This window comes from Antedon bifida, chromosome 2, assembly GCF_963402885.1.
Source record: "Antedon bifida chromosome 2, ecAntBifi1.1, whole genome shotgun sequence".
NCBI lineage: Eukaryota > Metazoa > Echinodermata > Crinoidea > Comatulida > Antedonidae > Antedon > Antedon bifida.
Genome location: NC_136227.1, coordinates 31,118,256 through 31,132,465, shown reverse-complemented (window position 1 = coordinate 31,132,465; position 14,210 = coordinate 31,118,256). Strand labels below are relative to the sequence as shown.

Below are 14,210 nucleotides of genomic sequence, written 5' to 3'. Positions count from 1 at the left end.
GTATTCACCTGCTTCTACTTATAGTGTTATAAACGGCCTTGTTCTCATTTTTCTTATAATATCCTGACAAAAAAAAATTCTCCCTTCAATTTTCTTTCTTTCATAAATGGTTTTAGTTTCCAATTTATATCGTGGAAAATGACCTCTTGATGTATTATTAGCTAGGGAAATACGCTGAATAGATCAACTCGTTTACGAGAATTTTTAATGGCGGTATGATTATCGAGGGACAGAATCAATTTATAACGTATTATATGTATCTGATGTTTGTTTTAGAATTTTCTAGGAAGGTTAGCCGATCGATGGATCACCGTGAATCCTCTAATACATCACTAGATCTAGAAATGTCAAGGTTGTATTCTTACTAATCCTGGGATTAGTTATGCAAATCCTGTTCATCTTTAGGCTAATCCCACTTAATTCCTTGCACAAGATCGCTTTCCCCAGCAGCTTAAAGGTAGTCACCATTAGCACATTAAGTCTTGGCCGCAAATCCTGGCCGGCTTAAGGTATACACGGTTCACATGTTGTTCTCCACCAATTCAGGAAAAAATAGCCAGAACGATGAGAGCAACCACACGGCCGGTTTATCCTACGATTTAGACATGAAATAAGTTTGCTTGCTAATGGGATTGTGGATTGTAGACTTATTGACTAGCTAATTTTTATTTGTATGTATGTTTCATTACTTATTAAACCTATTGTAATGGTTACCACAGTTTATGTTATAGATTTGTGTAACCTTTGAAAGCATGTTAACCTACTTCCTGATAATTCAATGACAAATTTCCATCAATATTTTTAGTTTAAGATTCTTAAATGAATATAAAATAATTTTGTTTTCCGTTAATAATAATATATACTCATAACTATAGTGGAATTATAACCAAGAAATCTATTTGGATAACTTACATGGATAAACCATAAAGCCGATGTCTCATTCAGTTCATTGAACATCCCTATTAAGTAAATGGTACATTCTGAAACATGATTTTCTTGCATTGCTTTTATTAAATAAACATTTAAGTGTAAAACTGATGAAACACTAACAACTTTCTGGTTACAAAACTTCATTGACAAAACTAAACACAGAAATAAATACATTTTTTTCTAAAAATAGTATAATTTCAGATATATTTCTAGTATGAATCAAAAGTTATTAAGTTATTTAATTCTTGTATTTACCAGTGGAAGGTATTACAATCAAATTATTATTAGTGTCTGTATAGTATTCCCAGTGGAATTGCTCCATCTGTTTGGAGTTGGAAATAGGCCACTGTTTCTACTTATCACTTCATATTCCAGCATGTTTATATTATCTTGGATTAATTTTATATAATGATAATAATTTAAATTTAATTGTATACATTTTTCTGACTACAGTTTTTATAAGCAGTATAGAGTCTACTGTTAACTTGAGAAAATTACGAAATAGAAATTTTTCACTTTTTTGTCACATAAAGTTTGATAGTGTAGACAGAGCTTAAGGATGTTTACATTTTTCTGGATCAATTTGTTATGAACATGGATTATAAGCTTGTCATTTCAAAAATATTTTTAAATATTTTTGTTTGTTCGATTTCAATAATGTTCTCAAAACTTTAAAGAGTCAAAGCCCTTGGAATAACATTACTGTATGATTATTGTAATTTTAAACCAACTTTGATAAATTGGTAATACATTATGTTTTTGTTGTTTTAACTTGAATTATCTAATCATATGGATATGTATCTATGTAATATTATATCACCAATGATTAATAATTATCATATGGGATTGATATTTTAATGTGAAAGTATATTTACCAATCTCATATTTCATCTTTCATTTTTACTACATTTTGATAATATAGGCCATCTGTTTTTATTACATATCTATTCCATCTTACATTTCGTATGGCACTCATGACACGTGGAATCTTAAAATCCCTTAATCAGCTATATTAAATATCAACCTAAAAATACTTTGTTGTCATTTTGAACAAGCTCGCGGCAATGATATTTGAATCTTGTTAATACTTTTATTCTTGATGTAATAGAGCATAGATTGCAAAAGGTAATTTTAAATATGTAATGATAGTTGATACAAAAATTTACTTTGAATATGATATGAAAATGTGACTGATTGATCTATGTGGGTTATTGTATTCCAAAAATAAATAAATATTAATATTTATTGGTTGCTTTTGGCAAATAAGCAAATTAATTATTAATTTTTTTTTTCTATATAATTTATTTGAAGGAATGTCAATTTCCTTGTCTTTGGTACAGTACTGTATTTACTGTAGCAAAAAAATAAACAATGAATAGAGAAGTCAGTATTTATTTAGACAGTTTGAGAAACAATTTCTTAAAGAATTGTAAAACGTTCGGCGTTTTTCCCAGATTTATTGATAATTAATTACACATAGTCTTTTTCTACATGTTTCTGTTAATCTCTTCTGCTTTTTCCTCCTCTTGTTCTGTCCTTTCTTGATCCCTCCTACTCCCTCTTGTTCTGTCTTTTCCTTCTTTCTCATCTCTTTCTGTGTCCTCTCCTGATCTGTCTTTTCCTGCTCTTTCTTAATGGAACTAAATGTACCGTTTCACAGCTTTTCCTACAATATTTTCAGGCGTCATGTGTAATTTTGGCTGGGAATGTTATTTATGCTTTAAAATTAGTAATTTAATAATAAAATATGTATATTATTAATCTTCATTCCTTGGGGAAATATATCTAAAGGAAAAACTCATCAGTGTTAAATTTACATTTTGTTTGTTTGTTGCTGTACATCTTGTGACGTGTAGCGTTAAGAGCAGTGACTTAAATAAGTGTTCTTGACATTTCATCATAAATATTCCTTTCCATTTGACACAGAATTACATTGAAATTTACATTCACATTTATTCTACTGTAAAACGAACAAACAAGTACTTAGAAAGAACCAATTTCTATTTGGGTGAATGCCTCAACGTTTTCTATGATTTGTTTAACGTAAATGCTAATTTCTCACGGTATCGATTGATTAATAATCTAGCGAAGGAAGTCAGAATCGTTGTAGTTAGTTAATCAATCTTTCGACTTACCTCGACGATATCTGAATAATTGTTGATTTGAATGTAATTACTGACTAATGGTCTATTAGTTGTTACTGTGGACATCAATTCTACTATTGCGATGAATTAATCATCAGTTAATGAAAAGCTTATGAAGTGAGCGTTACCCTAAGTCATCAATTTATGCTATTGCGGAATTGGGACATTGTAAAGTACATATCGCTTGAGGTATACTTAAAAAACATGAGACGTTTTATCTTTTAGATGGCTATCGGAATAATTAGTACAGTAGTAGTACCCTTGTTTAAAGAGGGCACTTTCCTGAAAAACGAATGAAGGGAAAATGTATAATTTTGCACTATGGCCAACTCTTTAGGGGACACTCCTATTAAGGGACACTTTGTGGGGTTCCGACAAGGGGTTCTCTTGTAATACATAGGCCTTCCTTTTTTGTTTAAATATATTGACTGTAACCGTACATACATTTTGGTATGTATCTGAATAATGAAATCAATTTTTGTATAAAATATTTCTTTAAATTGCATTTTTTGTAGGACCTACACAGTACTTCATGCCTCACTTACTTTGACATATTTTAAATTATTTTTCTATTCTAAATGGTACAGTCCTAGATTTATTTTAATTTTTGTATTGAGTAATATATATTAAAAACTCCCTTGACCTCGAAAAATGAAAGAAATAAAAAAAAAACGATCGAACAGATGAAAACGAGTATCAGTAGCAAATGTTTGTTGTTATTGAGTTTCTCTATCAGTTGCTATAATAAAGCAAAGGATTATCTTGGATTAAATCTAATCCTGTTAATCTCAATGATTACCAACACCCTATTGAGTCATATTATATCAAATCCATAGCTAATATCAAAAGTATTTCTAAGAAGGAGTTGAAGATTATTCTATATTGCGGTTGATCGCTGTATCATACGACAAACAAGTCAATTTAACTGAATAATTTCATAAAGAAATAAAGTATGCGAAGGTAAAACAATTTGTTATCCACCGATATTAAAATCGGTTGCAAGAGTAGGGAAGATTTATTGCTGTATCTGTTTAATCTTTTTTGCTTTCAAAATTTCTTTTATTCTAGTAAAACCAAATCGGATTTTGTATGATTATGTTCGATTCAGGAACTGTATTTACAACACTTTTATGTTAGTTAATTGTTGATACTTTTCGCCTTGGCGCTGATATAATTATGTATTGATTCATAGCTTTTAATTATTATTTTTTTGTTTGTTTGACAGACGCGTTCTCCTCACCGTGTCAACAGACCAGCAGATGAAAATACAAGACCAGAAGTAGTTGCAAAGAACGGACCAAATCGACCAAATTCAAGATTAAGTGATGTAAGTAATAGGACCGGTTTCTAACGAGCAAGAGAATACGGTTTTACTAACCGTTCTTTTTTTGCGAGTAGAAATGGATACACACAACCACAAACAAATAAAAAAACAAAAAAGAATCTATTTTATAAAGTTGATTTTGATAGTAATCAACAAGATCCATTCTTAAACCGGTTTGCATGAATTAATTTTAGACAGTCACACTAATAAACTCTGTTCTGAGACGTTATTTTATATGAACGTTACCGGACGAAAACTGTTCATTGTAGTAAAAATTAAGCCGATATCTTTGTTTATAAACTACCAAAACTGCTTCCATAGGACAAAAACGTTTAAAACAGGCTTAATGTAGGTTTACATTTATTTAAAAATACAACAAATTTGGGTTGAAAACATACACCACAAGCACTAATTACTCCTCTATATACAAAATTATTAGGAAATTGTGATGAACCTTGCCATAGAAAAAATATATAAACTCTCTTAAGATTTATGTTATGCATTTAATCTCCTATTTGTGGCACAAATTGCATTTTGTAATTGAGAATTATAGAGAAATTATTGATCAAACTTACTCCCTATTATTCCTGATAACAGGCTTATCTTAACCCTGTAGGCTTCAATTACATTACAGATACAAATATTATACTTAAGGGATACTACTTACCCCTTAGGAAACTCTTTACCCCTCTTTATATTAAGATTTCACGGAAATGTGTCACATTTGAATTATAATGTTCACAATCCAATTTATTCGCTGTAATATTACAAAGTATGATATGTGTCAGTGAATGTTAGTAAAGGAATAAAGGTTACAACTATGTGTCTTGTCTAATGTAGTTTATGTTTTATAAAATGAGTTCCCTCTTTTCTAAATGTCCTTCTCTTGTTATTGTTCCTATTTTGTATTTACTCATCTATTATTGTTTACTTTTGATTGTACTTCATCTCCATTTGTATACAGTTAGGAGAAAAATAGCAATATATTAGCACTGGTCAAAACAATATAGACTATCTGATACTGATTCAAATTCAAAAACTTTTATTGTCTAATATTCATATAAAAATTGGAAATTTGATGTTTGACATACTACTAAACACAAAAAAATAATTAAAATATATAAAATGGAATGACTAATACTAAAACTAATAACCACATAAAACTCCTAGAAATTAGGAAGCCTTTTGCTATTTACCCACCGACTGTATAGTAAAATCATTATGAATACTGAATAGTGAAAAGCTTTATTTGTTCATTATCATATAAAATAATTTGCCTTGAAAAACATTATTAATGTAAATTCTCTTCTTTAGATAGGAGAAGCCAATATTAGTGGTTTATCCATTTTAAAAATGTGTCTCCATATAGTTAACCATACCTATTTTCGTCATCGTCATACAACATTATTAAGGTCATCCATAAACTATTAATGAGAAACGTGATGTTATCATTAATTATCATAATTATTCTTTTCATATTTATCAATCTATTTTTTCAGGAAAGCTCACATACAAGCTCAGGCAGAGGCTATATTGTAAGTAACAATTATCCATTAATGTTTTCTATGATAGAAATAATTTTCTTCAAATTTAATACCTACCTTTTTTTTAAACAAAAGTAAAAGTATCAATTGTGTAAGTATATTGAATATATTTTTATCTTGGACTAAATGTCTATGTCACATGTTTTGACACCTAACATTTGAGGGCATAGAATTATCCAGTTGACTGGTTCGGACAAAAATATCAAAATGTGATAATCTGTTTGGGGAAATCAAAAGCTTTGTCTACGCTATCAAACTTTTATTATGTGACAAAAAAAATGTGATGTGCCCATATATGGACACAGTGATGTTATATCACTACCATATTTGGGGACATTGCACTTTTTTAGTCATAACTAGTTTGATAGTGTAGACAGAGCTTTATATTATAAACAAGTAAATATTCATAGAATTATCTACAGTGTGGATAAAATATCAAACTAAAAATGTATGAGTTGGAATTGTGCTGGTGAATAATTTTTGTACATAATTACCAGACATCCCTTTTAATTAAATTCCCGTTATTACAATATTTTTTTCATCTAAATTGATTTTGAATTTTTTAATCCGATTGAATTCTCCAGACATTGTATAAAATTAATTATACATTCAGTTATTACCCACCTCGATGAAAGATAAAGAAGAAATAAAATGTCCGCATGGTTCCCATGAGTCAATATCACAATTATTTATTTATTAATTCTTAAATTAAAAATGCCTGTACAAGACCCTTTGAGTATTTACTGTAGGCTGTGGGAATAAATATTTGATAATTAAAAAGTAGTGAAACTGAAAGCTTAACATGGGATTTGGTAAGGCATGGTTTTTCTTGTACAGTAAATGTTACTCTTACAGTAATATAAAATTGAGTTTTCTAACATTCATTGGAGACTTGCTTAATAATTAACTACAGTAAGTTTGAGCAGAGACAGAAGCTTGTTTAAAGAACAGAATAGAATAGACATTTTTTAAGCTTTAAGTACAGATAAAATAAAATTGACATTTTTCTAAGTATAAATAATGGAGGGATTTTTCTCAAATGTATCCAATATCAATGTGTAAAACAATAGACAATTTAAACACAAGCGTTGCTGTATAATGTACCACAAGTTGGCTTTTTATGCAATTGCCATTTTGTCTATCTTTTTTTATACTAGTTAATGATTCTGTTCTGTCTCTCCTCAAGCCTGCCACTTATTTAATAACTGTATCATTTAAACCTCCATTTAAAACTACATTTTATGTGATAGGCAGTGTATAATTATGTAAATTATGTTTCAGATTAATTCCGAGTAATGTTGAAATTAAGTTCCATTTAAAATAAGTTTATAATTTGTGCTTATGCCGTTTAAATGTAGTATTTAGTAAAGGTTAGCGTATGTGTTAGAAAATCTTGTTTTTTAGGTAAATTAAAAATTTTTTTCCTTGAGTTAGGATATTAAAAAATTTATAAATCTTACCATCATCGTTTCCTACTTCCTAAAGTCATTAAACATGTATTGAAAATTATTTAATTTTTAACATTAAAATGAAATTAAACTATCATGCGTGAATGTGCGAGATAAGTCATGAAAGTATCTGAGCTACGCCCACTTCTGACACTCTCGCCGAGGTGGTAAGGGGGTAATTGATACGTGATAAATCTGTCCTACATCAGCTCTTCATAGGCTTAACGTATTAAGAGATATTTATATCCTGTCTCTTCTTGTTCTTTGATGATTTCCTGTTTTCCATGTCACACACATTTTACATGACAATCATCTTGTACCAAATCTGCTGCCCTCTATATACCATACCAAATAATGTCACGATTTAATTCTAATGATGTAGAAAAAAAATTACTAACAGGTGTTTTACGTAGGATTCAATTAACTGAAATATATTCCTTTGTTAAGCTAACATCTGCAAAATAAAATTACTTATAGTTATGTCATTGTTACAACATTTTTCGATTTTTTTAATGAAATTTTTATCATAACTTTACACAATAAGAGAGACTTGTTTATATGGTCGTAAAGAACTGGGCTGGTGATGAAATGTGTTTATATTAAAAATCTACTTTATTTTTAACACCTATATGAAAATAAAATCAATTTTATTATAGTATTTATATTTTTTATGTGTTAAATAATTTACAATTCAATAAGCTGTCATTATTAATAACTTGGCTGTCGATATAACTTGGGTATTAATATTTTAAGCCACCTACTTTAATCGTAAGAAACAGGGGTCCACAGTAGACAGAAACAGTCTATGAGGAAAAATATTGTGAATTCTAAACTAATTTGATTAGTATAAAAAATGTTCTGTTTTTTATATGAAGCCAATCGGGGGAGGTTGGAAGTAATATGGTTTAAAAAAACCAACATAATACCTGTATTTGCTGACTAACAAAATGGAAAATTGTAATTGAATTACAGGTAGTGACAATATATTGAATGAGTTAAAGAGAAAGATCTAGCCAAAGTTGTATTTTCTCCTTCCGAATGTTGCTTAAAACATTTTTAGAATAAATCACATATTTTAGATAAAATTCTTTAAACCTCTTGCGATGGAAACTGCTAGTAGAGCTCACAAATGGCTTAAAACTATAAATCTTTGTATGTTTAATACAAGTTAAAAGGTAAATTCTTTAAAAATGCTTTTGATAGCTTGGACATAAGTTATTTCCAGAGATTTAACTGCTTCTAGTGATATGGATAATCTCGCAGAATGTTAAACGACGACGTTAGGTTAGGAATGAATGATAATAGCATTACATGTTATATTGACCTGGTGGAAGTAGTCATATCCCGGTAATCGCTACTCTGATGTTTGTATGTATATTCAGTTCAATTTTATTCAACCACGTAGGCCCAGATGAACTCTATCTAGAATATGTTATTGTTAGTGTATTACATGCCTGCTTATCTGGATAAACCGACAGTAGCCCTTTTCCATGAAGTGCAAAACAATTACGAAAAGAAGAATTTTGCAGTAGATCACCTCCATAATTAATGGGGCAGTAAAAAGGACTTTTAGAATATGTTATTTTACATTTATATGACACTGAAAGGAATGAGCATCTATTTCAAACGGTTAGTTCAGTTCAACTTTATTCAACCACAGAGGCCCAGATGAAGTCAATTTTCATAAATATATTATTTTATATTACCAAACTGAAAGAGCATAATCTATTGGTTTACTATCAATCCAGCATCTTCTGATGAACTCCAATGCTGGACCTCCATTCCTTCCTGTCCTGTGTTTCTTCAACTGTCTCAGCAAATCAATGCTGGTGTTCAAATTGATCTTTTGCCCTGAGTCACCACTTTAGACTGTACTCTTCTCTTCCTTCTCCTGCTTCTTTTGCAAACTGTACACTTCTCTTTCTCCTTATTGATATCATTTCTGGTAGTCTCCATATAATGGCCAATTTACACAGACGAGCGGTAACGGTAAGCGGAAAACTGCGTATCACATGGAATCTGTATCTATCCTGAGTCCGTCCGCTCCATATTGTACAGTAAATGGTCATAAGGAATAACATACATTCTTTACTTTTATTATCATTACCACTCTTTGTTAGTCAGATGTGCCTTCCAGTTGGCATCTAGGACTTTTCTTTAGCATGTATGTAGGCCTATACCAGCGATCAAGAGCTTATCTAAGGTCCAGGTTTCACACCTTTGCAAAAATCAGGAAGATCTCCACTGTTGCCTGAAAAAGTTTTACCATGATGCTCTTTCCCAGTTTGGTTGGTTTCTCAGTTTGGTTTGGGAGCCATCTCCAGCTAAAACAATTCTCTAGGCCACGTTTCATAAGACCATACCGCTTTTTCTCTGTTAGCATGTATGCAGCTGTGTCTGAGAGTTGTTTTGTCTGCTTCAAACAAACACCATGTGTTACTACCATTTCTCATGTTAATTAACACCATTACCTGGGTCAAGCTGAGAGTTAATTAGATTATTATGAAACTTTGATTCTACTAATTTATAGAAACTGGACCTCAGGGTCCTGTCTTCAAAGTCAAGGTAATCGTGGCACATGTGGAGGTGCAGACATGGCTTCCAAGGTTTCTCTCTGGCCTACATCTTTTAGAAATTAAAACTAATTTTTTGTGATATGATGATTATTATTCTTTTTTTTTAAATGTTATTTTATTAAACTGTATGAAATCCTGTGTTTCATGTTTTATGAAAGAAGTAAAATAAATATTATTATTCATTCAATTTGATTCATCTGTGGTATTTGGAAGGTGTGACTAACTATGCCCATAGGTTTATTGCAGATAGCTGATGTCGCTAGAAAACATCATTGTACAATGCATAGTGGGAAGGAATTGGGAGAAAAACAAATAATCAAGTGATTGTTTCCCACCATGCATCTCTAAAGCCTTTCAAATATGAATTATGATTATTAAAACAATATTTAATATGAAATTGAAATATAATATTAAATAATAATGTTCTTTTTATTTTAGTGTGATGTAGAGAGCGAGGAAGACACCAGGGTAAGTGATTATGTAGATCATTTTTGATCGCCAACAAAATAACCTTGTTTTGTGGAGGATATTATTATATTACTTAGAATTTTACTGTAGGTTGAGTTTTTTTAGGAGGTTGATTGTTTAGAAATAAATTTATTTTGCCTTTTAAATTTGTTTGCAACTGATTTCTTTGGTGGCTGTAAATGCTGTAACCTTTTATTTAAGCATACCAGGATGATTGTATTCCACTGTGTATAACCTCTATAATATAAGTATACACATCTTGCATGGAAGTTTATTTATTTTTCATATTTATATCTTTTTAAATAATACTGTAGTTTGTACAATGCCAGCATATAATGTACATTGAGTTCAAATTCATATTTATTGTGAAATAAAAATGAATATATACAATATAAATATTATATAACAAACTAACTATTATTGGGTACATTTTATGATTAACACGATATAAAACTTAATGAACAGAGTGAAAATAGGTTTAGGAGTTCATAGTTCGCTGTATATGTTGGCTATTATATATTTTTGTTTTATTGTTTGTTTTACATGGAGTTTTAACTATCACCCAGAGATATTTTATTGGACAATTAGAAACTTGAGTGACTTTTTCCACTTTTCCAGATGTCAGTTTTTTGTAAAAGTACACACATTATTATTGACTAAATATCAACCATTAAGTTTTGAGATGAACTTTTATTTCATGAGAATACCCTTAAAAATGGGTTTTTTTTAACAATTAAAAGGAATGATTGCAACACAAAGTACTGCAGTATGGCAACACAAAGTAGTACTGCAAAACAGCAATACCAATAAAGTACTGCAGTACTACTACTAGTAATGTTATAGACAGTAACACAAACAAAACGTGTTGACAGTACTACTAGTAGTACCAAAAGAGTACTGCAGTACTACTAGTAACGATATAGACTAACACAAAAAAAATGCTGCAGTACAGCAATGCCAAAAGAGTACTGCAGTCATAATTGTAACGATTTAGCAGTAACACAAGAAAAGTACTGCAGTACTACTAGTAACAAAAGAGTATTGCAGTACTACTACTAGTAACTAGACAGTAACACAAAAAAAGTTCTGCAGTACAGAAATGCTGAAAGAGTACTGCAGTACTACTACTGTAGTAACGATAAAGAAGTTTGCAGTACAGTAACACAACAAAAGTACTGCAATGCAACGGAATTACTGCAGTACAGTAAACATGAGTGTACTATTAGTTAATCACTAGACAAAATTCCTTCTATAATTTACAGTAGTACTCCAAAACATAGCTTGAATTCTGCTTATAGACACAATGTGTAGTAATTATAGGAAATACCAAGAAACTGTGTTTGAAGAACATTGACATCATTTCTTAGAAAGTTTAAATTTGAATAAAGTTGAATTTAGGAAAGTGAAGACGACGATGAGGTTGTAGTAGAGAAGTCGAGTGCGGTAACTATCCTGTTTCATTTTTAGATGTATAGGAAATTGACGTTGTAGTTGACACTGCAGTTGTTATCATGCATCATTACTGATTTCCACGAGGAACACTTAATTAGCGCACTGATTCGCAAACTCAATTTCACGGTCGGACCCAATTTCCTTTAACTTGTAACATTGAACAGACCTGCTCGCACTCCTGCCAATATCAATCTGGCGAAATTAAAATGACGGCCTACGATGAGCCGAAAAGGAAAATAGAAATATAGTGGAAAAGTATCCATGACGCGTCGCGACCGTTGTTTGTTAACAGCTAACGGCTAGGATTGAAAACGATTGTCATGGGGGTGACCTTCAAGCGAGTTTGAATACGTGTCATCGTTCAAATGAAACCGATTTTGACAAGCCGGGCTGTGCTGTAATTGCCGTTGACTTTGAACTTGTTTATTTTATTATTTATAACATATAATCAAGTGTTTAATGTTTGTAGTTAACACATTTTTGACTTTCTGGAAATTCTGTTGCCAGAAATAAAATACTGTTAATTGATGCATATCATTCAATTATACGTTTAGCGTCGTACTGATTTTTAACATTGTCAGACAGTATATAGTAGTGCAGTACTATTTTTAAAACCATTTTGTAACTGTAAAAAAAGATATATAACTAAAAACATTTTAACTTGGTGTTTTTTTTATTCATTTTGACCTAAATTGGATTGAAACTTCAAATAAATTATTTATCTCGTTAATAACATTATTAAAACTACAAAATGGCCTATTTATATCCAAAGTTTTAATTGTTAATCATCTTTATTTCTCATGTCTTAATACTGTATTAACATTTTTTTTTCAATTTCAACTTCATCATTGTTACTTCATGCAATAAAAAGAAAGGATCTCATAATAAATATCCTTTTTTTTAAAAATATAAATATTTATGTTGATCTATATTTTTATTTACTTGTTGTAAATCATCTTCTACTTCCTGAGCCAACTTTTTATTTCCAATTTTGTTGGTACCAGTATGGTAGTAAAATTTCAAACACAAAATATTTATATTATCCACTCTACATTATTATGTTAACCAAAGCAAGGCTTGTTATTCTGAGTCTATTTCGTGCCTAGCTTACCTGGATAAACCGACATTAGCCTATTCTCTCCTAGAAGAGAGCTACAACTAGAGTATATACAACACCCCTATCAGATAATGGTACATTCCATGAAGTGGGAGCATTCCAACACACAACATCATTTATTTTCGTAACATGGTAGAGATAACATGACTTGGTATTCTGGATTTAGAAGCCTGAACAGGAACGTATTTGTAGACTAAACAGAGGAGAAGTAGAGGACGTCTTTCATTTAATTTTTAACTATATTTCAAGTATGCTCTGCTTTGTCTCATTATTTAAGTGTAGAAAACCAAATAATATTAGCAAATTTGATTGTATTTGGCAAGAAATGTTTTGAGGCTGCTGGCCTATATAACTCTAACAGGAAAAGTCACCCTCCGAGTAGAATTTAACTTGATAATTTAAATAACTGCTTTGCAATATCAATTTAAAAAAAAAAATTTTTTTACTTAAAAAAACAAAGTGACCTGAATTTATCCTTCTATTAAAAACTTTCTTATAATTGCGATCTTGTGATTTTCACATTTTTATAAAAACTTATTTTTGTCAAATTTTGTCAAACATTTTATTAATGTCAATTTCCATTTAAAAGTACATGATTTATTAAATGTTTGTTATCAAATTAGTAGCAACCTTGACAGAGCCTGACTTCCTAATCTAATTTTCTTTCTAGTAATATATATTTATTTCAAACTGAATAGTTTTATTTGTCTTGTTGATAAATAAAAATTGAAATAATTCATTTAGTATTAAAGAATAATATTAACAATGATGACATTTGATCACCTCATCACAGTTGTAGAATCCTTTGGGACACCCCTATTTAGAGGACACTTTCATTTGAAATGAACAAGGGGAAATATATGTTTTAATACTATGATGGAATAGGATACCCCTATTAAGGGGACACTTGGAAACGAACAAGGGGAAATACTGTATGTTTTAATACTATGATTTAATACTACTATAGTAGTATTAAGGGGAAACTTTGTTTGATACTGACTATATTTTTAATTTTTGCTCATATTTAACAATATCAAATATTAAAACAGAAGATACTGTAGCATTATTATTAAAGTAAAATTTGTGAAATTAAAAGTTCAAGATTAGTTATTTTGGCAATTGCTGATCTGGTTACAATTTACAGTAGAACACATAAGGAGACACCTTCAGTACCCGACAAAGTACTCTTTAATAGGGGTGTCCAGAT

General features: G+C 30.2%; 1 protein-coding gene across 4 annotated transcripts in view; it reads left to right on the top strand.

Annotated features, from left to right (window-relative positions):
- Positions 1–14,210, top strand: part of LOC144834595 (autism susceptibility gene 2 protein homolog) — a 135,180-nt gene that overhangs the window by 57,861 nt on the left and 63,109 nt on the right. For 3 of the 4 annotated variants that reach the window (XM_078689459.1, XM_078689457.1, XM_078689456.1), the window contains exons 3-5: positions 4,300–4,401; positions 5,898–5,933; positions 10,405–10,434. In XM_078689459.1, the coding sequence (XP_078545585.1) occupies positions 4,300–4,401; positions 5,898–5,933; positions 10,405–10,434 (168 nt within the window). The remainder of the gene's footprint in view (positions 1–4,299; positions 4,402–5,897; positions 5,934–10,404; positions 10,435–14,210) is intronic. The other variant, XM_078689458.1, reaches the window with a different exon arrangement.